Source organism: Canis aureus, chromosome 37 (genome assembly GCF_053574225.1).
Source record: "Canis aureus isolate CA01 chromosome 37, VMU_Caureus_v.1.0, whole genome shotgun sequence".
Taxonomy (NCBI): domain Eukaryota; kingdom Metazoa; phylum Chordata; class Mammalia; order Carnivora; family Canidae; genus Canis; species Canis aureus.
In genome coordinates, this window is record NC_135647.1 from 9,648,430 (window position 1) to 9,675,514 (window position 27,085).

Genomic DNA, 27,085 nt, shown 5'->3' on the forward strand with positions numbered 1-27,085 from the left:
CCAAAATAAAAGTGACCGGGTTCAAGATCATGGTACGCACCTCGCCGGCAAAAAAGACAGTTCCCTGTATTTCCTCCGCAATGATATCGTAGGCTTCTCCGCTCCCGCCTGTCTTCACGAAGCTGTAGGCCATCTGGATCCAGGGGTCTGTGCTCCACCGAGTGACAAAATACTTGGTGGGGTCTGGGACTTCCTGTGTCACGGGGAAGGAACCAGCACCCAGGATCAGCGGGGGCCTGGGAGGAGCTGCAGCCCGGAGCACAGATACCCAGTCCCACCTCCTCCAGAAACAGAGATGGTTCCTGGAGGCTCAGACACGGCGCCCCCCACTACACCCCCTGCCCCCCCCACCTGCCAGCTCCCCCCAGGCCCGATGTGTGCTGCGTCCCGTGTCCTGCCCAGGCTCTGCAACCTCCCCCCACATCTCAGGTCTACACCTTGTCTGGCCAGAGACGTCCTTCCCGTCCACCCACCAGGCCGTCACCAGTGCCCTTCCCTTTCCAACACCCGGTATGTGCTGGAGGTGGTGGAAGGAGGGTGTCCAGGCCGGGGGTAGGGAAGCAAGGGGCAGTCCCCAGACAAGCTGGATTCTCAACAGCCTCCTCCATGGAACAGCCATTGGGCGATATGTTCCACGTTCACTAAATTTCAAATAGTTCTGTGCCTCTGATGAGCACATGAAAGATATCTCTACGGAAACAATGTGCTAAGTTCCAAATAACTAATGTGAAAACAAGTTTTGGGGCAAAACCCCCAAGCTAGGGACTATGGTGAGATGTGATCACATCACATAAGATAAGCAACAACCCGGGTTCCTCTCTTTCTCTAATTTACCTAACTCTTGAGTCATTTCAAATCTTTCTACTCCCACGCCTTTATTTGAGAAAAAAAAAAAAAAAAAAGAAAAAAAAGCCACGCCATTTACAAATCTCCCGAGACTGTGAGCTTTAGCAAACTGGCAAATATAAAGTACCTAGCTCTGTCTGTGGGGTAGGAGAAAATTCTGGACCGTATCTGTTTGAAAGGAAAGTTTTCAAAGCTTGCTGGGGTTTGGGTTAATACAGGACGTAGGGAAAATGCTGAGCCTTTTACATCCTTGGGAAAGAAAGGGGATGTGGTGCTCGCTTCAGCAGCACATCCACTAAAATAGGAACCACACAGAGAAGATTAGCATGGCCTCTGTGCAAGGATGACATGCAAATTTGTGAAGGGTTCCACATTTTGTGCAGTTCCCTAGCAAACAGCCACCCTTTGTGGATTAGCACAGGAGGGGGGAAAAAAAAAAGAAAGAAAGAAAAAAGAAAAAGGAGGGCGTGTGCGTGATGCTAGCCAAAAAGGAAGACAATGGTGTGAAAGGTGGCATAGAATATTGCTCTAGGTTCATTTGCGTTCCCCTAAAATTCGTATTTTGAAGCTCTAAGCCCCAATACCTCATAACGGGATGATATTCAAAAAAGGGCCTTGCATGAGGTAATTAAGTTACAGCGAGGTGAAGAGGGTGGGCTGTAGTCCAGTATGACTGGTGTCCTCACGGGAGGAGGAGACTGGGACAGGCCCACAGGCCAGCACAAAGGGAAGACCGTGTGAGTGTGAGGTCACGGGGGAAGGCGGTCACCTGCAGGCCAAGGAGAGAGGCCTCAGAAGACACCAAACGGCCTGCACCCTCCCCCGCCCGGTGAGAAAACCAACCTCCCCTGCTGAGACCGCCCAGTCTGTTTTGTTACGCAGCCCTAGCCCCCCCAGCACCCCCCACCCCTCACCCAGGGATTTAGGTGAGAAGCTGGACATGGGAATCAGGAGTGACGCAGCCCATGCCTCCATCTCTGGCATCCTCGGTCACGTAAGGATGGCTCGCTAAGCTGACAGCAAGCGTGCCCCGCTCCCCAGGCGTTTCTCTGACCTGCTCCTTGAACAGCTCCCGGAGGGCAGCCATGCACTGCTGCAGCACCTGCTTGTCCTCCAGGGTCCTGATGGACGCCACGGCCTCCCCAGCCACCACGGACATCAGCACACTGTGCTTCTTCTGTGGACACGGAAGGCAACGGCCCTTTACACTTTCTGCTTTCAGTCCACGAGCCCCTAACTGCCTGATCCAACAGGGAGGACCTCGTTCTCACAAATCTCCCTCCTTCCTCCTGCCCCCCATCCTCATCTCAATCACCAGCCCACTCCCCTCACAAAACGCATGATGCAGCTGTACATCTTGTTGTTTGCGGCTGAAAGGCTCAGGAAGAAATATAAATATCAAAGCCAGGGTGCTCTTGGCTTTTCCCTTATAAGAACTTGTTCTAGAAGAAACATAAGGAGATGGGGAAGGAAAACCTGCAGATAAAATCAGGGGGGAAAACTTTCTCGAATGGTGAAGACATTTTGTCCATGGTTCCCGAGTGAAACCGCTTAAGATGAAGTTTCTTGGAAGGAAGAAGAAAAGGGAACAGGAGGGTGACTCTTTTACGTGACCTCCAGGGTCCATCCCCAGTCCCAGACACACCGCTCCCTCGCCTGTGTCCCCCAGTCACATCCGCCAACCCGAGCCTCCTCCTCCTCCTCCTCCTTCGGGCCCCTCACACCCACCCTTCACCAAGCCCGAAATCTTGCACTTTCCACAAGCAACTTAACCTATCCCCCGGGGAGCGCCGTGAGCACTGGATACTGGGGCTCCTACAGGCCCAAGCAGGCCGCCAGCACCCGAACACAGACCCAGAGCGGCCACCACATCCACGGGTGCCTGAGCCTGGCCAAATGCTAAACAGTAGCGAGGAGATTCAAACCGCACTTCACCGATGATTTTACCTGGGGATCCATGTCATAGAACACAGCAAAGAGGCCCCGCTTGCTGGCACTGGGAGGAACGTGACCAAAGAAGTCAGCCCCTTGAACTTTACTGTCCCAGAATCTGTACGGGAATTGCAAGGCAATCTGGAAAGTGAGCAAGAGAAAGATGGTTAAGAGTTTCTGGAAGCGGAAGTCCAGCAATCTCTAAGAAGCAACCTATAGTTCTTAACTAGAGCCATGAGCAAAAAACCCAAACCCAAATGCTCCCTGTTCCCATGCGCCTGCCTCGTCTGCTCTCTCGTGAGCACCTGGCTTTTTGTGCATTCAGTGCCCTCCGCCATAATGGACCCCCAACAGCCACTAGGCTAACCTCAAGATGCAAAGCATCCCTGAGACCACGGCGAGGGCTGCCAGCACTTCCTGCAGCTCTGGCACCTGCCTGCTAGAGAAGATTCTAAAGGCAGAGGAAGTGAAACTCTCTCCTCACTGGGATCAATTAATGGAGGGGAGGTGTGAAAAGCAGCAAAAACAAAAACAAAAACACCACACACACACACACACACACACACACACCCGAACTACTCCATTTACATGTTCATATGCCAAGTTCAAATTCTGAATGGCAAGATTCATTTTCCTAATGTCAAAAGTCAGACCGCAGCCAGCTCTCCTCCTCTCGTTTTGATAACATCCTTTCCTATGCTTCCTGGGGAATTATTCACAAGGGAAGAAAATCTTCGAATTCTATCTGGATTAAAAAATGACCCACTACTTCCCAAGACCAGAAGTGAAGGCACTCCCGTCACCAGACTCGAATCCCTTCAGTGCTGAGGCCCCGGTAATGCAGTCACCTTTTCTTTTTTTCTTTTTTTCTTTTTTTTTTTTTTTTTTAATGATAGTCACACAGAGAAAGAGAGAGAGAGGCAGAGACAGGCAGAGGGAGAAGCAGGCTCCATGCACCGGGAGCCCGACGTGGGATTCGATCCCGGGTCTCCAGGATCGCGCCCTGGGCCAAAGGCAGGCGCCAAACCGCTGCGCCACCCAGGGATCCCTGCAGTCACCTTTTCAATGATGCCCGCGCCCAGGCTGTTGATGGCCTTCATCTTCTTGTCTGACAGCGGTGGGTTAAAGTGAATGGCACCCTTCTGCAGCAAGGCCAAGGGGACAGTCACTAGTACCTGAGAGAGAAAATGAACAGTTTAACACACAGAAGCAACTGAACCTACCACCACCACCACCACCACCACCACCATCACCACCACTCAGTGGGTTCATTACCAGGAAAGTCTCAACACCCACAGGACAGTCCTCTCTGTCGCCAATCGTGAGACGGTCACCACCCCACGTTACTGGGAAGAACCTGGGCTGCCCTGTACAGGGTGGCAGGGTGTTCACTGCAAAAGGGTGCCTGGCTGTGCAGAAGCGGGATCCACTTGGAAGAATGTTGGGAAAGAAGAGTCAGTAGACCGCAGTCCTGGAAAGCAGGACCGTAAGAGGAGACGGCCCTAAATATGGATCCAAAGAACTCTTTCTAACATGCGGTCAATATCTGCCCTACTAACCTCAAAGCACTGGGGTGATGCTTAACGTGAAAACTCTTACAATATACACTGATATGCTTCATAAATGGTAAAGTACCTCAAAAACATTACAGATTATTACAATCACATAGAGCCACAAACAGTTTTTTAAAGGACAAAACGGGCACTTGGGTGGCTCAGTGGCTGAGCACCTGCCTTTGGCTCAGGGTGTGATCTGGGATCGAGTTCCGCATCGGGCTCCCCGCAGGGGGCCTGCTTCTCCCTCTGCCTGTGTCTCTGCCTCTCTCTCTGTGTCTCTCATGAATAAATAAATAAAATCTTAAAAGAAAAAAAAAATCATTCAGGAGAGCTGAAGTAACAGATGCTAACAGAGCCTTCAAGAATCACTCTCAAAGTCCCACCACAAAACCCGGCCATGGAAGAGCTGCTGTCTCTCCATATAATCAGGAGCTTTCTGGCTCTAGAACCACATCACCACAGTCACGGTCAAAAGCCATCACACCTGCTGTGAGCTCCAGAATCACGCCGCTCACAGAAAAGCTCCAGCAGCACAATGGGTTCCTCATGCTCCCCTTGTGGCTGCTGAGGGGAGCCTGGAACCTCCACCGGCCGCACTGCAGAAGGACCCAACATCCGGACCATTATGCTTGTCAGACACAAAGCAAAAGTCAGACCATACCTTCCAAGCCTCACGCTGGTGCGTCTGAGTGGCTGGACCATTCAGTATTTAGAGCCTCAGCCGCTAGGGAGTCTAGGAAGCGCGGGGGGGTGTGTCTACCTCTATCTACAGTGTAGGACAGCACAGCCGGAGGAGCACTCACGGCAATGAATGCCAAGCACCCCATCTACCCTAGCCCTCAACCAAAGATTTAGTTCTCTGGCCTGAACCCCAACACCAGGATCCCAGGAAGGCCAGAGTTCTTCCTGTGATTGTGTCACTATTTTCTGCCACAGGGAACTTTGATAAAGTATAAAGCATTTTCTCTGTCAGCATCATGAAAAAAAAAAAAGAAAAAGAAAAAAAGTGTGTGGGGGTGGAGGGACAGTTTCTTGAATGTGTAAGAACTTCAAGGAAATAAGATCTAGATATTTTCCCAACAACAAAAAAGCTTTCAAAAGCACATGAGCTTAGGTAAACAAACAGGCGAAAGAGATGAACACACCTTGCCCAGGGACCCACACCAGATCTCAGATCTGTGCAGGTCTCGGGGCAGGCGGCCTCGAGGCCGCACTACGGTTTGTCAAAATGTTTATCATGTTGGGGTGGAAATCTTTCACTTGTTTATAAGTTGGGGAAACTTCCGATTCAAACCACGTGCTGTGTGTAGACCACCGTAAAAATCAAAATACTTCCAATACGCTTTGGAGCAGATTTTGGGGCACAGCTATGCCCTCATATCCCTGGAGAGCTGGATCCAAAGAAAGAAGGGTCAGGCAGGGGGTGACCCAGCAGGCAGAGGTCAAGCCTTCCACTGACTTGCAATTTTAAAAAGAGGTATTCTAAAAAAAATTTTCTTTACCGCTAGGAGGAGCCTTAGATACTACCCTGATTCTCACTTTGGGGCTCAAAGAGGGCTTGGTCCACACTGGCCACAAGGTGGTCTTACCCGGGGAGCTTTACAAACGTGAACAGACTGATTCCCTGAGAATGTGTGTGGGGTGGGGTTCTGTAGTCTGTCTTTTCCCAGGTGAGTGTGATGTGGGCCAGGCCTGAGAACCACCAACAGGCCAAAGACTCATCGAGCCGCCCCTAGGGATCCCGGGCAGGAACAGAGGGCCCACCCCGCGGGCTCATACACTAGACCCCGTCTCTTCGTCTGACACGCAATCCTTCACTTCTGTGTGAGGAGCACGGACGGTGGAGTACTCCTAGATCAGAAAAATGCAGGACACAGCTAACCTGGGGCCCCGTCACAGTCTGTCGGTTGTACATTTAGGTCCTCGTCTCAGACAAAACTAAACCGAAATTAACTTATGGGGCTTATGAATCCCCCTCCCCTCCAAGTAAGCACCTCTGCGCTCCGACGCCACGGGAACTTCCGTGTGATGTCACACAGCATCGCACCTCCCACTGTCCACCCACCCAAGTTGTTCACAAAAGAGTCCAATAATATAGAAGTACTCCTGCCATTTCAAAATGAAAACAAGAGCTGTCTTGAATTGAAAAATGATTCCATGGCAAAACAAACAAACAAACAAAAAAGAAAAAACCCCACCACTACCTTGGAAAGTATGAATCCTGAACAATTTTTTTTTTTGTAATGCACAACTTCAGAGCCTTTCACACACTCATATTTAACCCAAAAAGCAAACTACATTATATAATACTTTTCAAACTCATCTGGCCAAAGGATTTCTTTTCTTATTTAACTCTCAGGACTGATGTACATAGAACCCACTTTGAGAAACACTTTTTGGAATTCCATCTACCATGAATCTAGACAGAGATTGATTAAATCAGATCTGCAGATCCACACATAACTGAACGGAGATAGGTAACTCTTCAGGCCTCAAGGCTCCGGGCAGATCGGCAAAGGGCAAACTTCTTGGTGGAAAACAGACCCTCAGGCCCTGGAGGCAGCACCTAGCAAAATTCTAGCACCTACCTTTTGTGCCGTACACCCTGTCCCATCCGTAATGGTAACCTGCACTTCATCTCCAGAATAATCAATGCTCTGTACCTGCTCAAGAAAAACAATCATGAAAGCCAAGAGGCAGGGAGCCACAGATCCAGGATCCCCTCCTGTCTCCAAGCATCCAAAGAATCATCTCCCGGCACTCAGTGATCTAAATAACATTTACAGCTTACTTCAGGCAACTACCATTCAGTCATTTAAATTTATGAACACTTTGTCAGAATCTGGGAAATCTTTATAAGACAGTCTAAAGTGAAATACACACATAAATCACCATCTCTGTGATCAGAGGGATACACAACACAAAAGCACAGGACGACGATGCGAAGGGAAAATTTTAGAGAGAAAATAGATGCGCCGTGGCAGGGAGGTCGTGAGACTCCTGCACCTGTTATTAGTAACGAAGATGCATCTGAGCCCCTGTAACTTCCCAACAGTGGGGTTCTCATGAACAAGGTCAAAGCAAACACCTGTCTCCTGTGTAAGCCACGTGCCCCAAACTCCGCATTCTCCAAACGCGAGGCCAAAGCAGAGCGGCCCCTCCCCGCCGCTCCCTACTCACCGGAGACTCGAGCCGAATGTCCAGGCCTTCTGCCAGTTTCTCAAGGATAACGGAGTAGCCAGGTGTTAGCAGAGTGTGGTCACCAGCAAACTGGGCAAAGAATTCGTTGTGGTCCCAGGAGCGAGCAGATACCTGGAAAACAATGTGTAGGAGAGTTTATTTTATTTTTTTATTATTATTTATTTTTATTTTATTTTATTTTTTTAAACTCTGCCCCCCCTGCAATGTAGAACTTGAACTCACGACCCCAAGATCAAGAGTAGCATGCTGTACTGAGCCAGCCAGGTGCTCCAGGAAAGCTTATTTTAGAATTAAAAGGTAGACAGGAGGGCCTCCTGGATGGCCCAGTGAGTAGAGTATCATCTGCCTTCAACTCAGGTCGTGATCCCAGGGTCCTGGGATCGAGCCCCGCATCAGGCTCTCTGCTCAGCGGGGAGCCTGCTTCTCTCTCTCCCTCTGCCTGCCACTCCCCTTGCTTGTGCTCTATGTCAAATCAATAAATAAGATCTTAAAAACAAAAACAGGGGATCCCTGGGTGGCACAGCGGTTTGGTGCCTGCCTTTGGCCCAGGGCGCGATCCTGGAGACCCGGGATCAAATCCCACGTCAGGCTCCCGGTGCATGGAGCCTGCTTCTCCCTCTGCCTATGTCTCCACCTCTCTCTCTCTCTCTCTCTCTATGTGACTATCATAAATAAATAAAATAAAGTTAAAAAAAAAAGGGTAGACATAATTTGGGCATGGTTACCGCTGCTTGATAAAAACACAAGGTATATTATATGTCAAAAATCTTGGAAAAGAAGAATTCAAGGAGTAGAACTGCATCTTAACAATCCATCTATAGACACGCCAACTATCTGTCTTCAACGTGGCATCTCCAAAGAGGCCGAAACCCGGCATGATTTTGGAAGACAGTGTTATTCCAATGGCAGGGAAGAATCGAAAGCAAACGGAGGTCCTGATCTCGACAGCAGGTCGGGGTCCTCCGTGGAGCCTCTATTCAAAACACAGATCTGATGATCAAGACCACAGTGGCTGTATGAGCGGGGTGAGTTTAAATTTATTTCGGAGAAACACACAGACCACAACAGCAAGCCGCTCTATCTTTGGTCTCTGGAGAACTGTGTTCTCTGACCACCAGGGCTCCAGAGAAATGCCTGCAGGGCAACGGAGTGCAGGGGAAGGAGGGTGGTGAGCCCCTCCCCCCACACACTGGCCCAAGCAGCCCCAGGCCCTCCGGCACCTGCTCAACTTGCTGAGCTGCTTTGCAACATGCATTATCTGAGGGAAGGTTTCTCCTGCTTTCAAAACAAAAGTCTCACCCAAGGTAGGGTGAATAAGCTCAGAAGTCATGGTTTTTGAACTTCCCAACAGCAGAACCAGTATTTCCTGTTTACCCAAACCTGTCTGGGTTCAGAATTTAGCTGCATCACGGAGACACAGACACCCAACACCAGCTCAGTCACACCTGCTGGAGGCTGCTGCCACAGGCATACTCCAGGTTACTGAGGTGGAAGTGAAGCACCTGTTCCTCGAGGTCACTGAACTGGATGCCAGACTCCTTAATAAAAGCTTTGTAGATCTCTTCTATCTTTTCTGCAAAGGCAAGGGAGCAAAGCAGAGAAAACAGCTGTCATATCGTTCCCCAATTCCTCATCCTCTGCCTTCCACCCCCTGCAACCCCGCCAAACCCCCGACTTCTGGAGTCGCTTCCCAAGTAAACCCCTGGAGTTGGGGGGGAGGTTGGGGGAGGGTGAGGACATCTTGATAAGGTTGGTTTCACTCAGGAAGGAAAAGCTTATCTTAACTGGAAACAAAGAATGTAGGTAGGCTCTGTATCATCAACTATGTTTCGTTTCTGCCTGGTTGAAAAACTTTTTTTTTGGGGGGGGGTCAAGGTTGGGGTGGTGGGGGTGGAGGGAGTATCCCTGTCCCCCCAGAGAAAGCTCCTCTTCTCTTTCTGGTCCTACTGTGACCACCTAAGGTCAACTTCTTAGAATGTCTCCCCTCGACGAACAGACCTATGAGAGACTACTGGCTGTATTCTCTCCAACAAAACAAGAATAATCCATCCCGAGCTCTGTCAGCTCAGCTTTCTCTGGCTCAATACCTCTTAATTGCTGGTTTTCTACTCCCTGTGTAATAAATTCCAAAGCCCACAGCCAGACAACGCGAGCACATTTCCAGCCTTTCCAAAGATAGCACCTACTACCTGCCGGCTACACGCTCTGCTGAGTGGTGGCTGAGTCTCTTCCTGGTAAATTCCAACCAGGGGAGGCCTGCTGCTGCTGTTTCCCCCACCCCAACCCCGAGCCGGGGCTCCCCCACCCCAGCCCAGGCCCCCTCACTGTCCAGCATCACCTGGCCACCACTAGTCTTGGGAATCCTGCTCGCTTGCAACCCCGACATTCATCCACCCATGCAACTGGAACTTTCAGCTACACATACACACAAGCCCTGTGGCATCATTTCAGTTCTTGTCTGAGATTCCCTTTTGGGGGCGGGGGGGAGGGAAGGGAGGAGGCTCGTGTCTGACAGATGGTAAGAATCCTAGCACAGAGCCCTTCTTCAGAACCTTCGAGGTGAGGACCACCAGCCCACACGTACACTGCAGAGACTCAAAGCTTCGATCAAGCCTGTGCATTTGCTTAAGTAGAAATGGAACTGAAAATGAGTTAAGAAAAAAAATTTTTGACAGCTCCAGACTCTCATTAAAATCTTCCATTCTAAAAAAAAAAAAAAAAAAAAAAACTTCCATTCTGAGGCTACACCGTATACGGGGATGACCATGGCCCCTCTAGATCTGAGCCAAGCTTCTGCCCCCAGACCACAGGGCCTTTTAGCTTTCATTACCAACTTGTGGTCCCATTCCTGCCTCCTGCTGTGTGGTTTCTATTTTCCTTTAGGTTTTGTAGATTTGGGAAGAACCAAGATTGCTAGAAGAGTATATAAAATTAAGTATAAACAGATTGGGAGAAGACTTAATGCGAGTTTTTATGTAAAATACATTTAAAAGCTTTAGTACATATGCTTTGTGAAATTAACTCTAGCTTCTTAGTATTTATATTTGGGTGTTTTCAGCTAAGTGCTACTTAGGTGTAATCTCAGACAGCTCAGATACTACCGGGCAGGATAGAACTAGAACCTGACACAGTTGGTGTTGTAGATCCTCCCTTGATCATTTTTGTTAAGTAAGGCCAAGACAAGGCAATTAACTTTTTTATCTGGTGGCCCAGAAAGGAAGGGTGAAGAGATAGTCCCTGCGACTGAGACATTTACCCCAAGCAGTGAGGGAGCAGACATCAGGATAAAGAACTAAGAAGCCTTAGAAGGATACATACAGTTGAAGCAAAATAACATCCTGCGGACAGAGTTCAAATGATCACACTTTCAGAAACCCCGACCTGCCACTACAAGTGAATCCATTCAGGCCATAAAAATTGTTGGTTAAATAAACATCAATTTGGGACGCCTGGGTGGCTCAGCGGTTGAGTGTCTGCCTTTGGCTCAGGGTGTGATCCCAGTTCCGGGATCGAGTCCCACATCAGGCTCCCTGCGAGGAGCCTGCTTCTCCTTCTGTGTCTCTGCCTCTCTCTGTGTCTCTCATGAATAAATAAGTAAAATCTTAAAAAAATAAACATCAATTTAAGAAGCAGTATGGTCAAATCTCAGCTAGCACCCTCACGGAAATGAGATGTTACACAGTCAAGTTTTCAAAAGAGTACAACTGGGTATCTTTTGGTTCACTTAGTACCAAAGCTTAACGATCATGAATTAAAAATTCCAAATTGTAATAATGCGTTCTCGCATTTTCAAACAAAACATACTGAAAAAAATTTCAACCCACTATCCCCCAAAAAAGAGAAAAGAAATCCCAGCATACAGAAACTCTTTTGATCTAGAAAGGACCTTATATAGTGACTATTCAGATGGAGCCTAGAATAAGTTTCCTTAAAAGCAAGCTCCTTGGGGATCTCTGGGTGGCTCAGCAGTTTAGCGCCTGCCTTTGGCCCAGGGTGTGATCCTGGAGTCCGGGGGATCGAGTCCCATGTTGGGCTCCCTTCCCTGCATGGGGCCTGCTTCTCCCTCTGCCTGTGTCTCTTCCTCTCTCTCTGTGTCTCTCATGAATAAATAAATAAAATCTTTAAAAAAATTAAAGAAGCAAGCTCCTCTGGAAAACTGAGAATTAAACATTTAAATAATTAAACATCAGCTATTTTCTGCAAAGTAAGATCTGTGTGTGTCCGTGCGCACAAGCCTCTGAAGGTCCTTGAAGTTCTGCTCCACAGAGCACAACAGTGGAGAGTAGAAATCAGCCCAAAAGCAACGCTCCCAGGACTCTTCCTTCATGTGTGTTAGATTTTTACCATAAGCTCTACACCCATGGTGGGGCCTGACCTCATGACCCCGAGAACGTGTCAATCTCTACCGTCTGAGCCAGCCGGGTGGCCCCTCGCAGGCGCCTCTTATTGCAGACTTCCAGCCGCACAGGTGGCTGCTGCTGCTGCTGCTGCTCACCCGGCTGGGGTGACAAGGAGACTCCGAAGGAACATTCAGAAGGCCATTGTCCCATACCTCCTAAAGGAACATCTTGGAGCTGAGTCTTATCCTTTCTCCACTCAGAGACAACATCCAAGAGAGCATTAAAATGAAAGTCCATGCGCTTGTCAATGGTGGGATCAGTTATTCTTCCACCTTCCTGAATTAAGTCACATCTCTCTCCAAATTTATGCATGCTGATGCCAAGCTTCAAAATAATAAGAATAAGAAGGTGAAAATTTTCCCGGGAAAAAATACTTACAGGTTCTAAGCTGAAATTAGACAGAGCTCTCATGGAGAAAATGGTCTAGTATCTCTCGAAGATAAAGCTAAATACGCTTCCTGGGCACTGGCAGCAGAGGAAGGCAGTGAGAAAGGAGCATGAGACCTTATTTTAGGAGAAAGTGAGGTGACAGCAACAGCGCCCATGCCATGCACTCTCCAGCTTCTCGGGCAGTATTTATTAATGTGTTGGATGCTACGGCTGTGCACTGCCTCTCCTTGCTCTGACGTTCCCGCCCCGTTGTGGACTGTCATGTAAATGAACACACAACCACACAAACGCTCGTGGAAGGTGATGCTGAATTTACCGTCAATAAATATTTCAGAAAAAAACCTTGGGCCTACCGGGTCTTCAAGAAACTACAGAGGGAACAAAAACAAACAAAAAACGAAAAACAAAAAAAAACTATGGAGGGTTGCCTGAAAAAAGACAGGATATGCTCAGTTAAGATTGACTCTCAGATAAGCAATGAGTAGTTTGGGTTTTGGTGTTTGTTTTTTTAATACTATAAGCATGTTCCAAATATTGCACCCAAAACATCCCATGTAATATTTGGGACATACTTATCCGAAAAAAACTCCTTGTTGTTTGTCCAAAAGTCGAAGTTAGCTGGGCATCCTGCCCAGCTATTTATTTGCTCCATCTGGCAACCCTAAAATGATGAGCTAATCAAGTGGTCTGCAAATAACACACAAATATAATTAAAGATCTTAGGAAACAAATCTTTTATGTACTCTAAGTTCCACCTTCTCAGAAAGGAAGAACAGTATTTTTGACTTTTCAGAGGGGATGAGGCGGCTAGAAATCATTTGGGTGTTGTTCTGTATTATCTAAAAGCATTATTCATACTACACACAAGCAAACTGAGACAATGTTTTCTTCTGATTATCTACAACACAAATCTTAAAGAAACCCACTTGTTCACACATTAGGGCTACTGGGTTGTTGATACAGCCATTGACAATCTGGGCTCCTCTTCCCACTGTGACGCCTTTAAATGATTTATCATCCCATACTCGGCCTCCAATTCTGTCTTTGGCTTCCAGGACAGTTACCTAAAAAGACAGGTAATCAGGGAAGCTAAATAGGATAGAATAACCATATGAAATGCAGTACTATAAATGCAGAATGGCATGCAGTTAACTAAGTTCCATAGTTGGTTAATTATTCTATCACTTGAGAAAAAACTTTTAAAAGAATGCAGGGGGAACAGAAGCCAAAGTAGACGTTAAACCATCCGGCTTTCAGCAAGGAGTCAGTGAGTGGTCTGCTGGAGAAATCCCTCAAACTGTCTCCTCTCCAATCCCATAATGGTAAGATCTGATGAACCAGCACACTGAGTGGACTCTGAAAGCTTTCACTTAATACTATTCCACAAATTGAAAAGCACTATAAGAAACCAGATTAACGAGGTGATTTTATCCTATAAAGCATCTCTGTATGCAGCAAAATGCCTTTAGCATTGCAAATAGGCCTTAACTTCCCTAAGATAGGACTACTGTCAAAAATAAAATTCTATTTTATCAATCATACAATCCAAGTATGACCTTGTGGCCTTGGCCTAAGCAGGCTGGCCCCACATCCCCAAATTTCGGATGGCATGAGGAGCTGCTGGCGGCGGACAGCCCTGGGACTAGGAGCGTGACACTTTCCTGGGTTGCAGTACCCAGGGAAAAGGTGAATCCAACTCAGCACAGGGCCAGTCATTTCATTTCTGGATCCGAACAGCACCCCTTCAACTTGTTTAAGGAGCTTCCCCAAGTTAACCATCTTGGTCCCTCAGGGGACTCTCTTTCCTCACTGAGAAGGATGGGTGGTCTCTGGGGTCTCCCTCACCACCTGGCGAGAGAAAGCGGAGGACAGGAAGGATCCTCTGAGTATTCTCATTCCTCATTTTCTCTGACAAGGAAGGTTACCACCAGAGGTTCAAACCTTCTACACCCTCTTTCTCTGACTTCATTCGGAATAACACAGACCCAGCCATTTCTACTTTTAAGAGGAAGGCAGGATATTAAAGACAGCCCCCTAGACTTCGGATATTAATAACGTTTCCCATAACATCATCCTTGAGTTTTCCAAACAATAACAAACAAGAGATCTTGGCCCTAATATCTAATGCATGAATAAATAGATGCTCAATTAAAACTCGTCCTAGCAGGCCGCCTGGGAGGCTCAGTCAGTTAAGCGTCTGCCTCCGATTCAGATCATGATCTCAGGGTCCTGGGATCAAGCCCCATATCAGCTCCCTGCTTAGCGGGGCGCCTGCTTCTCCCTCCTTGTGCTTTCTCTCACTCTGTCAAATAAATAAAACCTTAAAAAAAATACCCAAAAAACAAAACCACGTCCTAGCTTAATACCATTCAGAAAAATACTTTGGAATGCAAACACACTTTCTATAAATCCACCTTGGGTTCTTCTGTTTTGTTAAGCAATTTGATGTAGCCCAAGACTTATGTCTTCCATTCAAGTGAGGGAAACTTCTCTTAGACATAGCTACTGAAACTTTTTTCATCTCTGGAATTCCTCCAGCAGAGACGACATTGTGAAAAAAAGAAGTTGTCATTTCTTTCAGCCAGACAGAGAAAAATAAAAAGGCTAATTCAGTTCTACCAAACCGATTTCACATTTGGTTTAACTGAAAACCAAAGTCCTTGAAAAAATAAATCTTTAAAAAGGAGGCATGTGTCAGACCTAGGAAGTCACAGAAATCGAGAGGATGGTTAATTTGAATGAATCTAATGGAAATCAGATTCTGAAATGTACAATTTTTCTTTTTTGCAAGTCTCTATTTTGGCTAGTTTTGAACACCTGGCATAAGGCCACATGCTAGCTAAAAACCATCCTATCGTGGAGAAGCAGGCTACCTCAAGTATGCACAGCCTTATTTAAAAGTCATGTAATTCTGTCGGAACCATGGATTAACTAACTCAGTCTTGCTTCCAAAAGCAAAGACTGGCTTCCAGAGTAAGACTCAAAGTATGCCTTTGAGAGGCACCTGGCTGGCTCAGTCGGTAGAGCATGCAACTGTTGAGGTTGGGGTCGTGGGTTCAAGCACACTAGGCACAGAGCTTACTCAAAAAAAAAAAAAAAAAAAAAAAAAAAGTAGCCCTTTGCTTTGCATTAAAAATTTTGCCTGTATGTTTCAAAAACTTTTATACATGAAATGGTGAATTTCCAAGTTGCTGTTTATAGTCTCAAACTATTACAAAAACAAGGACATTTTCCCAATGTCCCCTCTATTGTGTCATAACACCCTGTGAAGAATTTCTGCTTTAGGATCTGCACAGAATCTCTTCTGATTTACTCATCGGGAGTCTAAAACCCTGTCTAAAGCTACTGGGAACCGCTATTCCCCCTACTTTTCTTTTATGAGACCAATTTCAAACTTATCTTTTCTAGGATTGGTTAGAAAGATTCTAAAGACATAAAGATACAGTGTATTTCACATTCTCCACTAAAATCAGAAACTGGTTTCTAAATCTTAGAAAATGTGGACCAAAAGCACGGTTAACCATCTGTTATCAACTTCATGTCTCCCAAATCTTACCTTAATTCCAAAGTTATGCAGTTGCCTAGCAGCTGCTAATCCTGCTGGACCAGCCCCGATAATGATGACTGATTTCTTAAAAAAAAAAAAAAAAAAAATTGAAAAAAAATTGAAAAAAAAAAGGATCCAATTAGAGAAATGAAAGCAATATATTGTTTTAGTTGTTCTAAGAAGATACTAACTGCCAAGCCAAGTTAGTTCATCTACATTTCTGTGATGTTCATAGAAAGTTAATTTCCTAAAGAGTATGATTGTACAAAGTCATCCCCTCTTCCTCTCCACAGTCTAGGCAATCAGTTTCTGATATTCTCTTCCCCAGAGAAGCACATATTCTACAAAAGTCTTGCTTTATAACTTCTGTGGTGATAATGTGACTGTTAGAGGAGTATTATTAACCAGCATTCACTAGCATTACTATCCGCACACTAGCATTTATCGTGATGGCAGTGGCGTTACCGCTAGAGCAACAGGCACCTACGTTGTGGTAATCTTTAGGAAGAAGATACTGGTCAGTGCCGACGCTGAGAACTCCCGTGTTGATGAGACCTTTCCTTGTCATAAAATAAAGTATCCTCTCCACTTCCTGAACACACCGGATGCGTACGAGACCCCGGACAATGATGTGAGGGATACATTTCTGAGGGGTAAGAGCTTCCTATGTTTGGAGACAAAACCAAACTGTTAAAACAAACAAATACACGTGCATCTTGGCTCCTCGAAAAGTTAAATAGAATTACTCTGTAACTCGGCAACTCCACTCCTGCGTATAACACCAAAAAGAACTGAAAACACAGGCTCATGCGAAATTCATAGCAGCACTACTCAAACGGCCAAAAGGTAGGGACTGTCCAAGTGTTCATCAATGGATGAACCTAATGGGGTTCCATACACGGCCTATTACTTGGCCATAAAAAGAAATGAGGTACTGATCCATGTTTCAGGAATCCTGAAAACATTATGCCATGTGAAGAAGCTCCTTACAAAAGATCACACCCTGTAGGATTCCATTTGTATGAACAACCTGCAACCAGCAAACCTATAAAGACAGGAAGTAGACTAATGGCTGCCAGAGGCTGGGGGAAGGGAGGAATGGGGAGCCACTGCTTAATGGCTGTAGGGTTTCCTCTTAGTGTAACGAAGAGTTCTAGAATGAGATATGGGAATGATTATTGTCTATTTACTTCATGCCACTGAACTGTATGTTTTACAATGGTAAAAATGGTAAACTTTACATTGTATTTTACCACGATAAAAAAGCAAACAAGCAAAAAACAAAAACAAAACAAAACAAAAGCCCTCTCAGGGTTCAAGTCCATCCTCTATCACTAAGACATAGTAAGATCATAGAGGGGTTTGCCTGGCAAAGAAAAAGAAGGGGCAAAAGGAAAATATGGCAATTTGTATTTTATCACCTAAACTTCTCCTCCCTAAGAATGACAGCTAGAGGCAGCGTGGGCTGACCACATCGCAAATATATTCCTGACTCGATAAACCACACAGGAAGGGCCACCGCAGAAGCCCACGCTCCCACTCATACTGGCAGCAGGAAAAGGTGGATTCTCATCTCCAATTGGATGTGGGGAGGCAGACTTAGGAACTCGTTTAAAAAAAAAAATGACACTGCCTTTCCCTGCTCACCCCAGAGTTGGCAAGGCCCTGGAACATTTCAAAGAGACAAGATTAGCATAGTCTTGACCCACTGTCATGAAGTTAGAACAGACTCAAGAGTCCTGGAGGCAAGGGGATGTCCCAACCTCTGGCTTGTCCTCCAACTGCCACCAATGCCCAGCTCCAATGGAACCTGACCAAGCACAGGAAGAGGACCATACAGGAGACCCATGAACAACACGGGTTTGAACTGTGTGGGTCCACATACAGGTGGAGATTTTCAATGAGTACAGTGCAGTTCTGTGTGTTTCCCGAGTTGTATGTAGATTTTTGGCTAGGTTTGGGAAGGGGGTGTCAACGCCACTAACTGCCACATTGTTTAAGGATCAACTATATTCAAGAGATAACACTGCCTTGGGTTGGTGCCGAAGGTAAAAAAACTAGTTTGTGGTCATGAAATTTAAAAGTAATTTCAAAATCTTTTGATTTTTTTCACAGCAAATAACATGTGTGTTTTTCCACTAGAATATTAAACATAAATAACACACAATATTTTATCAAAGTAGATCCAGACTGACAAGGCTGAGGAATTTTTTTTTCTATAACATTCTTTACCAGTATGTAAATCAATCTTCCAAGTCGAACAAAAAGAAATGTGAAGAAAAATGAATCCAGGGCTGTTTCTAAAAAATGTACCTTTACAACTTATTTCCAGGAAATTCTGACCACAGTTTTGTTCAGTTCAGCAAATGTTTATTGAGCACCTACCTCAAGCCCACTAGGGAGGAAATGAACAATTCTGTGTCCAAGCCACTTATATATTTCCTATAAATTGTATTAACAGCCATACACCTAATCAGGCCATCTCACGCTAGGTGCTGATCCAGTGAAATACCAAGGTGTAATGGGATGTCTTTCTTTAATCACGATTACTTTGGCCGTCTTGTCAAATGTCCTGCATTCAGCAGTCACTCAAATAATTACAGAAAAAATTAATAAATCACAAAAAAAAACCAGGGTCAGGAAAACCTTTGTTTAAAAAAAAAAAAAAAGAAAGAAAAGAAATTAAAGAAAAGCTTATATTCCCCTGCATTTGGCCTTGCCCCTTTCCAGGTGGGGGCTGCATGAGGCCTCTAACATATAATCAGTCTCAGCTGTTGGAGGGTAATGAGTTCAGAATCCCTGCCCTCAAGGGGTTCTAATCCAATCTTGAATGTTTTTTTTTTTTCCTCTCTGCATTCATACTGGAACTCTCTGAAACCAAATCTGCACCTTACAGTCACTCACTAGAGACTCAAAAATTCGGATGGCAGATAATCTGAGGCAGTGGTTCGTTCCCAGGATGGGGAGGCTCTGCGCCCATTAGGCAAGGATGGAGACATCTCTGGTTGTCACAACTGGGGGTGATACTGGCAGCTAGTGGGTGGAGGCCAGGGCTGCTGCCGAACATCCCACAGGGCACAGGACAGCCCCCCTACAAAGGAGATCCACCCAATGTCAACAGTGCGAGGGTAGAGAACCCCTCATCTAAAGGCTTCCCCAAAGCGAAGGCAGCCCCCCTCTTTCCAGAGCGGCCTTCCGTCCGTGGGCCTTAGCTGACTTTGCCTGCACTCACTTTGCAGTTGGTGTACCACAGTGCGAGGATGAGGTTCCTCAAGGCCAGGTACATGGTGGGGTCTCGGGAATACTCGGGGAACTCATAGAGCTCGTCCAGCTCCATCACGTCCGGCCTCACGCACAGGGCTTTGCCGCACTCGTTGGGCTGGTAGAAGGGCTGGAAGTACCGGTTCATGCCTGGAACTGACAGTAGACACAGACGCACAAATCCTGTAGCTGCACCCGCCAAGCCCAGGGTCGTGACAGAGCCAGCATACGCCTCGGCGAGGCCTATGGCCTGTCCCACAGAAACATCCCCGCTCCCTCTGGCCAGTCAGACGAGATACACGTGAACTACATACTTCTTCTTCCTTCATGAATTTAATTTCTATAGTATGGGAAAAAAGTTTTTAAGGTTTTAATTGGGGTTACGCGCCTGTCATAAAATCGACCACCTCGACCGTGTTGAAGTGTCCTGTTCAGCCGGGTGAAGTGGATTCACACTGTTGTGCAACAAATCTCCAGACCTTCTATTATCTCATCAGACTGAAACTCTGTGACCGCCAACTCCCCACAGAACTAGATTTTAAAAGTAACCTTTATTGGAATTTTCTGATTAAAATATGAGTCAGTTCACAGAGGCACATAACAGTCACTAACCCCTGATCATCCTTGAGCCATGAGGTGACATTTAAGGGTAGAGTCTATACTTAGTTCTGCTTCTATGCGCAGAGACTGTTAATATATCAAGCACCCATTTTTTAAAAGCAAGAAAAACATGCTGTTTCCTAACCTGCATTTTTGAGAACACTGTCCTGTGTCACTAAATGTAGCTTCAATAGACAAAGAATATTTTCCTATTATTTAACCACTCCTCTATTCCCGGCCCTTTAAGGTTCACCTAATAATTTCACTCTTATAAACAATGCCGTATAAATCTGTAGACTAACTTTTGATAATTTACTTTGACTATTTATGATAAACTACTAGAATAAAGGGTGTCTATTTTAAGGTTTTTGATTCATGGCCAAATTTCACCGCACCTTCACTAGCCCTGGAATTTACCACTTTGGCTTTGATTCAGACCACATCCACAGTTTTAGAGGGCCCAGTGTTACTAGTTAAAAACCTTAAAATAGGGTGGTACATTGGCAGCTCCATCAGTTAAGCGTCTGCCTTCAGCTCGGGTCATTATCCCTGGGATCGAGCCCCACACTGGGCTCTCCGCTCAGCGGGAAGGGAGTCTGCTTCCCCTTCTTCCTCTGCCTCTCCCCCCTCCAACTTATGCACATGTTCTCTGATAAAATCTTTTTAAAAAATAAATATTTGTTTAAAACCTTGGATTTTTTTTTTTAAGATTTTATTTATTCACAAGAGACACAGACACAGAGGCAGAGACACAGGCAGAGGGGGAAGGAGGCTCCTCACAGGGAGCCTGATGTGGGACTCGATGCCAGGACACGGGACCATGACCTGAGCCGAAGGCAGACGCTCAACCACTGAGCCACCCAGGTGCCCCTAAAAAAACTCTTAACAGGCTCTCACCCAGCACAGAGGGGACCGCCTTGGAGTGCTCCAGCTTCCCGGGGCTGGTGTTGCCGGCCACGCGGTGCGTGCTGGCACAGGAGGGGCTCATGCCAACGCAGTCAGGGTAGTAGGCAGAGAGCAGGGGCGCTGCCACGCTGTCTTTCAGCAAAGGAGGGAGGATGAGCATGGAGTACCACCAGTGGTTGGAAACTTCCGACACTCTCTGAAACGAGGCAGAGCAAGATGAAGAGGCTTGACAAAGGCAGACATAAGAAATGCACATGCAGGTTCAGCCAAGGATAGATCGTTCACCCAGAGCCCTCCCCTCGGCCTTTTCACACTCAACAATCCCACACCAGAGTTCTGCACACTCAGATTTAGAAACCAAAACAGCCGGAGAGAACATTTCATAGCAGAGTTCTTGCAGATAGACAGCAATAGCCTCCTCCCATGCCCCCTCAAACACCAAGCCCCCACCAACACCAGGAAAATTTTTTAAGATTTTATTTATTTATTCATGAGAGACACGGGGTGGGGGGTAGAGAGAGAGAGAGAGAGGCAGAGACACAGGCAGAGGGAGAAGCAGGCTCCACGCAGGGAGCAGGGAGCCCAACGTGGCACTTGATCCTGGGTCTCCAGGATCACACCCTGGGCCTAAGGTGGCGCTAAACCACTGGGCCACCCAGGAATCCCCCAGAACACCAGGAAAATCTTAAGGGTGCATTACAGTGTCATTACAGGTAACGTCACAACCAGTACAATCCACTACATTGCAAGTCCGGCTTTTGGCTTAACATAGAAAACTTCTTTCTCTTCAGTAATCATTTATTATCCATGCCCCCCAACCCCCCCCCCCCCACTTCACTTAGGATCTAAAGATAACTTTAGTTTAGAAACTGGGCAGAAAAAAATAGTTCTCCTGAGAAGTAGTCAAGCATTACTCTTTTCTGCTAGAAGCTACTGAACACTTTCAGAGGAAGAAGTACACTACAACAGTTGAAATAAGATGCTAAATGTAGAAATGAACAAAAAAGCTATTTTTGGTCTTAAGATATGTGATCACATTCCAGAGTTGATTTAACATATGGACTCATTGGATCAAAGCATCCCCATGATGACTAACTATTGCAATAAGAATAAAATTTACTTGGCTTCTAAAGCAACACCGCCGCCAAAGCCTATGTTCGACGGCCTTTTCTAAACATGATCTTGAATGTGTGGTCCAAGAATTCTAAGAATCTAATCTAGGAGAACCCTGAGCTCTGGGACCCTGTGGTGGCAGTTCTGCAGGCTTTAAGCAGATGCCACCTGCCATCAAGCAGGGGTCTGTGACCTTGAGGTCCAGAGGGGGAATCCGGTTTGCAGATGTGTTCTGCTTCCTCCTCAGCTTTCACAGGGTCCAAGTCTGGGGCGAGCATTTTTCGGTTGATTACAAGCCCCAACACCTGCTATAAATTACTACCAGCTGCTTCACACATTCATCTACCTGCCCAGGCCCTGAAGGCATTTCGGTTTGTTCTCTGTTCTCAAGGCTAACCTCGGCCGGCCTGGGCTGTGCCGGAGAACAAGAGAAGCTTCAGCAACTTCTCAGACACACCACGGCTGCCTCTGTGGATCCCTTCCTAGTGTAGCCCCAAGGAGAGAGTAAATGGAGCGTTCAGCTCCCAACACTCCAAACGGACCGTGCAGAGGTCAGAATGAAGGCGCCCTAATGAACGCGAACCCACGCTCTTCTGCTTCTGGGGTCTTGCAACTGTGGGTGAATTGAGTCAGGACCCAAGAGAGGTCCTGCCATTCTGCTACCTGTTCCCAGTCCTTCTTTCCCCAGAAGCCTGTTTGAGACTCCTCCAACCAGTCTCTGCACTGGCGTATGAGCAGCTCCAGCAGCAACTGATAAACCAGCACGTCCTCCCAGCACACGCACCGTTCCCGGGTTACTCGGCTGTCATTTCGTCGGTACACCATCAAGAACCCCATTCTCACCTTAAGTACACATACCCCGGAAGAAATCGTACTGGATATTGTCAATCGATTAGCATATTTAATGAAAGAGCCGCTGCATGGGGTTTGACAATGCTTCCTCAAAATCCATATCCACCCAGAACCCCAGCACGTGACCTTATTTGGAAATGAGGTCCTTAAAACAAATACCACACTTAGAGCAGAGAGAGGCCTACACTCAGCCCGACTAGTGTCTTTAGAAGAAGAGAAGCAGAGCCACAGAGCCAGGGAGACACACAGGGAGAGAGCCCCGCGACAACAAGGGTGAGCCTGCAGTGATCCGTGGACAAGCAGAGGAATGCCCAGGACTGCTGGCACCACCAGAAGCTGCAGGCGGCAGGACACACTCCCCAGACCTTCAGGGAGAGAGTGGCCCTGGGAATACCTTCACTTCAGACTCAGCCTCTGAAACTGTGACACAGCACACTTCTGTTGCTTTAAGCCACCCAGTTTATAATAATTTATAGCGGCCCTAGGAAACTCATACAGGCACTCAAAATTTGGAACCTGCTTTAAAGCGACCCTAGGGGCACCTGGGTAGCTCAGTGGCTTGAGTGTCTGCCTTCAGCTCAGGTTGTGAAGGCAGGGTCCTGGGATCCAGCCCCGCATCTGGCTCCTTGCTCAGCGGGGAGTCTGCGTCTCCCTCTGCCCCTCCCCTACTCCCTATGCTCTCTCAAAATAGATAAATCTTTAAAAATTTTTTAAAATAAAACATTTAAAACAAAAAAATTAAAGTGACCCAAGAACCTATAGAAATAAAATAAGGGTAAAGTAGGTGATATGGCTATAAACCTACTCTAGACCCTTTCTTAACTGTCCACAAAAATAAATCACTGGCAGATGAAATCCAGGAACGCTTCTACACGTTTTAAAGCTCTTATATTCCAAGAATATGGCCTCTGTCCCGGAGCTGATTTGCATTGTTTTGTATGCAAAATGGTCTGAATGTCAGGGGACAGATTCATAAGGTTTTCCAAATGTATTTACAGTTATGTTTTCCTTTGTATCTATGATCTCATTCTGTCTACCCTAAATCTGGAAATTATTTGGGCTACTCTTTCCCATGGGAATGCTTGAGGGTATAATTGATTATTGAAAATATGTGTGTGCATGGCGGAGGGTGCCTGGGTGGCTCAGTCGGTTAAGCATCTGACTCTATTTCAGCTCAGGTCTTGACCTTAGGACTGTGAGTTCTAGTCTGCATTGGGGTCTGCACTGGGTGTGGAGCCTACTTTAAAAAAAAAAAAGTGTATCTAACACATCGTTTTATGTGACAGAATAGATTTCAAGTAGATTTAATAGGTGTCAATTCACCCTCTGCCTAAACATCAAAGACCCACAGTTTCAGATGTGTAGACAAACTGCAAATTAACACCCCTGTATTACTAAAATGCAAAATAATCCAGAATCTCAGAATTTTAGAAACTCAGAAATGTAAAGCATCATTTTCTTTCTTTTTTTATTTTTAAGATTTTATTTATTTATTCATGAGAGACACAGAGAGAGAGGCAGAGATACCGGCAGAGGGAGAAGCAGGCTCCATGTAGGAAGCCCGACATGGGACTCGATCCTGGGTCTCCAGGGTGTGACCGAAGGCGGGTGCTAAACTGCTGAGCCACCCAGGGATCCCCTCATTTTCTAAAACAGCCATGGGAGCTGCCATCAGGGTCATGGAATCTACTAGCTCAGGTAGCAAAGTTCCATACGATAAATGAAATGTGAGGAGGCTTGGCCTCTTGGACTTGCTGCTTCCCCTCCCCCGCTCTGAACAGGGACAGGACTGGATGGAGCAGCTACCCTGAGCTCAGAATACACAAGAGCACCCTTGCTGCTGAATCTGGGCCAAGACCATCAAATTACCAGCCTCTTATTCTTTCCTTGGAAGGATTCAAATGCAGATAAAGTCACAAAGCCACCCAGGAGAAACAAGGATAACAAGGCTGATCCTTGTAGTAAAGCAAGCTATCCATTTCTTCTTTTTTCAATTCCTTTTGACATGGGGCAATAGAACTTGACTTCTTTCTCCTTAAGGCAGGGGAGGATCACCCATGATACCACTACTGCTAGTATTTTCATCATATAGGCGTCATGTTAGATTAAGAGCCTTTGATCAGCAACCAAATACAGAGAAACTCATAAAACTGTTATTGCCACTGACATATAGTAATTTTATCATCCACAGCACCATGAACCATAGCCTAGGACATGCAAAAATACTCACTAGATCCTCTGGAAGGGAACAATGATCTGAGGTCTCGGGCTGCAAAAGAAAACCAAGTGTTAATTTGGTAACTAGATTTACTTATAAAATGCAGGTGTGTCAATTTGCTTTCAGTAAGATACCCCTTTTCACCTATGTGGCAAAAGCGAAAAGTGAGATAAAATACTGCAGGAGTGAGGGTGTGGAGGAGACAGCTACTCTCATAAAAATGTCCTGGGTGGAAAGCTAAAGGAACAGAATGATTTTGGAACGAATTTGACAAAATACACAAGATTTAAATGCATGATAATTTGGCACTATCTTGCACAGCTGAAGACATACATACTGCGCAGGGAGTCTGCTTGAAATTTTCTCTCTCCCTCTCCCTCCACTCATGCTCTCTCTAAAATAAATAAATCTTAAAAAAAAAAAAAAGTTCAAAGGAGCACTATTTGTCATAGAAAAAAGCTATACACAGCTCAGAAGTCCACCAAGAGGGGACATCTGAGTGCCTCAGTGGCTGAATGTCTGCCTTTGGCAGAGGGTGTGATCCCAGAGTTCTGGGATTGAATCCCGCATCAGGTCCCCTGCGAGGAGCCTGCCTCTCCCTCAACCTGTGTCTCTGCCTCTCTATCTCTCATGAATAAATAAATAAAATTTAAAAAAAAAAAAAGGTCCACCAAGAGTAGAATAAATAAAGTGTTAGGTTCAAACAATGGCCCACGACACAGTAATGAGAAAGAACCAACCATAAACTACACACTACGACATAGACACACTCACCAACATAATGGTGACAAAGAAGCTAGCCCCAGAAGAACACATACTGTGTGATTCCATTTACCAAAAGTTCAGTAAGCCAAGATCATGAGTAGGGGAGCAAGGGATGGAGGCTTTTGAGTGAAACGGGGTCCAGGGTGGCTCCTGCGTGGCTGGGAAGAGTTCAATTTCTTTCCTGGGAGCTGGCTAAAGACAGACTCTCAGAAACTTCACTGAGCTATGCATTTTGATTTGTGCATTTTCTGTTTGTATGTTATACTTCAATATAAAAAAGTTACCTAAATAAACTGAAGACTGACATCCCATATGGCCTGGCAAATCTGGCCCCCAGAATATATTCCAGAGAAACTCTTGCACACATGCACTAGGAGAGGCATGCAAGAATGCTCACATGTATCTAACAGCCTGAAACGAGAAACCACCCTCACGTCCACGAACAGAACAGACATACTGTGGTAGGTAGATTTATGCAAGGCAATACTGCACAGCAGGGAAAATTAATGAACTAGAGCTTAAGCATCAACATGGATGTGTTTGAAAAACCTCACTGTTGAGTAAAAAGAGCAAGCTACAGAGGAATAGAAACAACAGGATGTAATTTATCACCAATACAGAAATATAGAAAACTTTACATGTTGTTTGGTGTCATAAATATGCATTAACTCTGTAACAAAAAGCAGAGAAATAATAAATGCAAAATTCAGAAGACTTGCAGGGGAGGAAGAGAAGGCTAAGTACTGATGGGCACCCAGGGAGTTACAGGAGCCGGTGATGCTCTGCTTCTGAAAACTGGATGCCAGGTAACTGAGTGCTGGCTTTCATTCCTTATTCCTGACATAGCACTGTAAATCCTCTTTTGTGTCTATGTATTAGTTCATATTAAAATGACCATATAGGGGCACCCAGCTGGATCAGTCAGTAGAGCATGCAACTTTTTTTTTTTTTTTTTTTGCTCAAGATTTTATTTATTTATGAGAGACAAACAAACACACAGAGAGAGGCAGAGACATAGGCAGAGGGAGAAGCAGACTCCGTCAGGGAACTCAATGGGGGACTCGATTTCAGGACCCCAGGATCACGACCTGAGCCAAAGGCCCAACCACTGAGCCACCTAGGTGCCCCAAGAATGCGACTCTTAATCTCAGGTTGAGAGTTAAGCCTCACACTGGGCATGGAGAAGGAAGGAAGGAAGGAAGGAAGGAAGGAAGGAAGGAAGGAAGGAAGGAAGGAAGGAAGGGAGGGAGGGAGGGAGGGAGGGAAGAAAATGACCATTATCTATTTTAACAAAGAAATTTCATTTCCTAGACTTGATCCTACAAGTATACTGAAAATGGCATAGATACAAAGCTCTTCACTATAGTATTGTCAATGCCAGTAAACATTTAAAAGTCACCTAAATACCTTTTAGTCAGGCTAAATTCATCAGGATATATCAGTCCAGTGGACTATGTATTATGTGGTCTCTGAGGACAAAGAGATCTTTATATACTGA

The 27,085-nt window shown here is 46.0% G+C and overlaps 1 protein-coding gene and 1 non-coding gene across 3 annotated transcripts in view; one reads left to right on the plus strand and one right to left on the minus strand.

The window, feature by feature from the left end:
- The window catches only part of KDM1B (lysine demethylase 1B), a 60,532-nt gene that overhangs the window by 6,261 nt on the left and 27,186 nt on the right, over positions 1-27,085 (minus strand). For both annotated transcript variants that reach the window (XM_077885850.1, XM_077885851.1), the window contains exons 7-20: positions 24,835-24,873; positions 20,631-20,835; positions 19,105-19,289; positions 16,360-16,536; positions 15,882-15,956; positions 13,252-13,389; positions 12,088-12,259; positions 8,981-9,108; positions 7,515-7,646; positions 6,923-6,997; positions 3,837-3,953; positions 2,794-2,919; positions 1,901-2,023; positions 41-193 (exon numbers count right to left, since the gene is read on the minus strand). In XM_077885850.1, coding sequence (XP_077741976.1) covers positions 41-193; positions 1,901-2,023; positions 2,794-2,919; positions 3,837-3,953; positions 6,923-6,997; positions 7,515-7,646; positions 8,981-9,108; positions 12,088-12,259; positions 13,252-13,389; positions 15,882-15,956; positions 16,360-16,536; positions 19,105-19,289; positions 20,631-20,835; positions 24,835-24,873 — 1,845 coding nt within the window. The remainder of the gene's footprint in view (positions 1-40; positions 194-1,900; positions 2,024-2,793; positions 2,920-3,836; positions 3,954-6,922; positions 6,998-7,514; positions 7,647-8,980; positions 9,109-12,087; positions 12,260-13,251; positions 13,390-15,881; positions 15,957-16,359; positions 16,537-19,104; positions 19,290-20,630; positions 20,836-24,834; positions 24,874-27,085) is intronic.
- Positions 1,118-1,224, plus strand: LOC144306883 (U6 spliceosomal RNA). Its single transcript, XR_013373938.1, has one exon. It is a non-coding gene; the product is annotated as a U6 spliceosomal RNA (small nuclear RNA).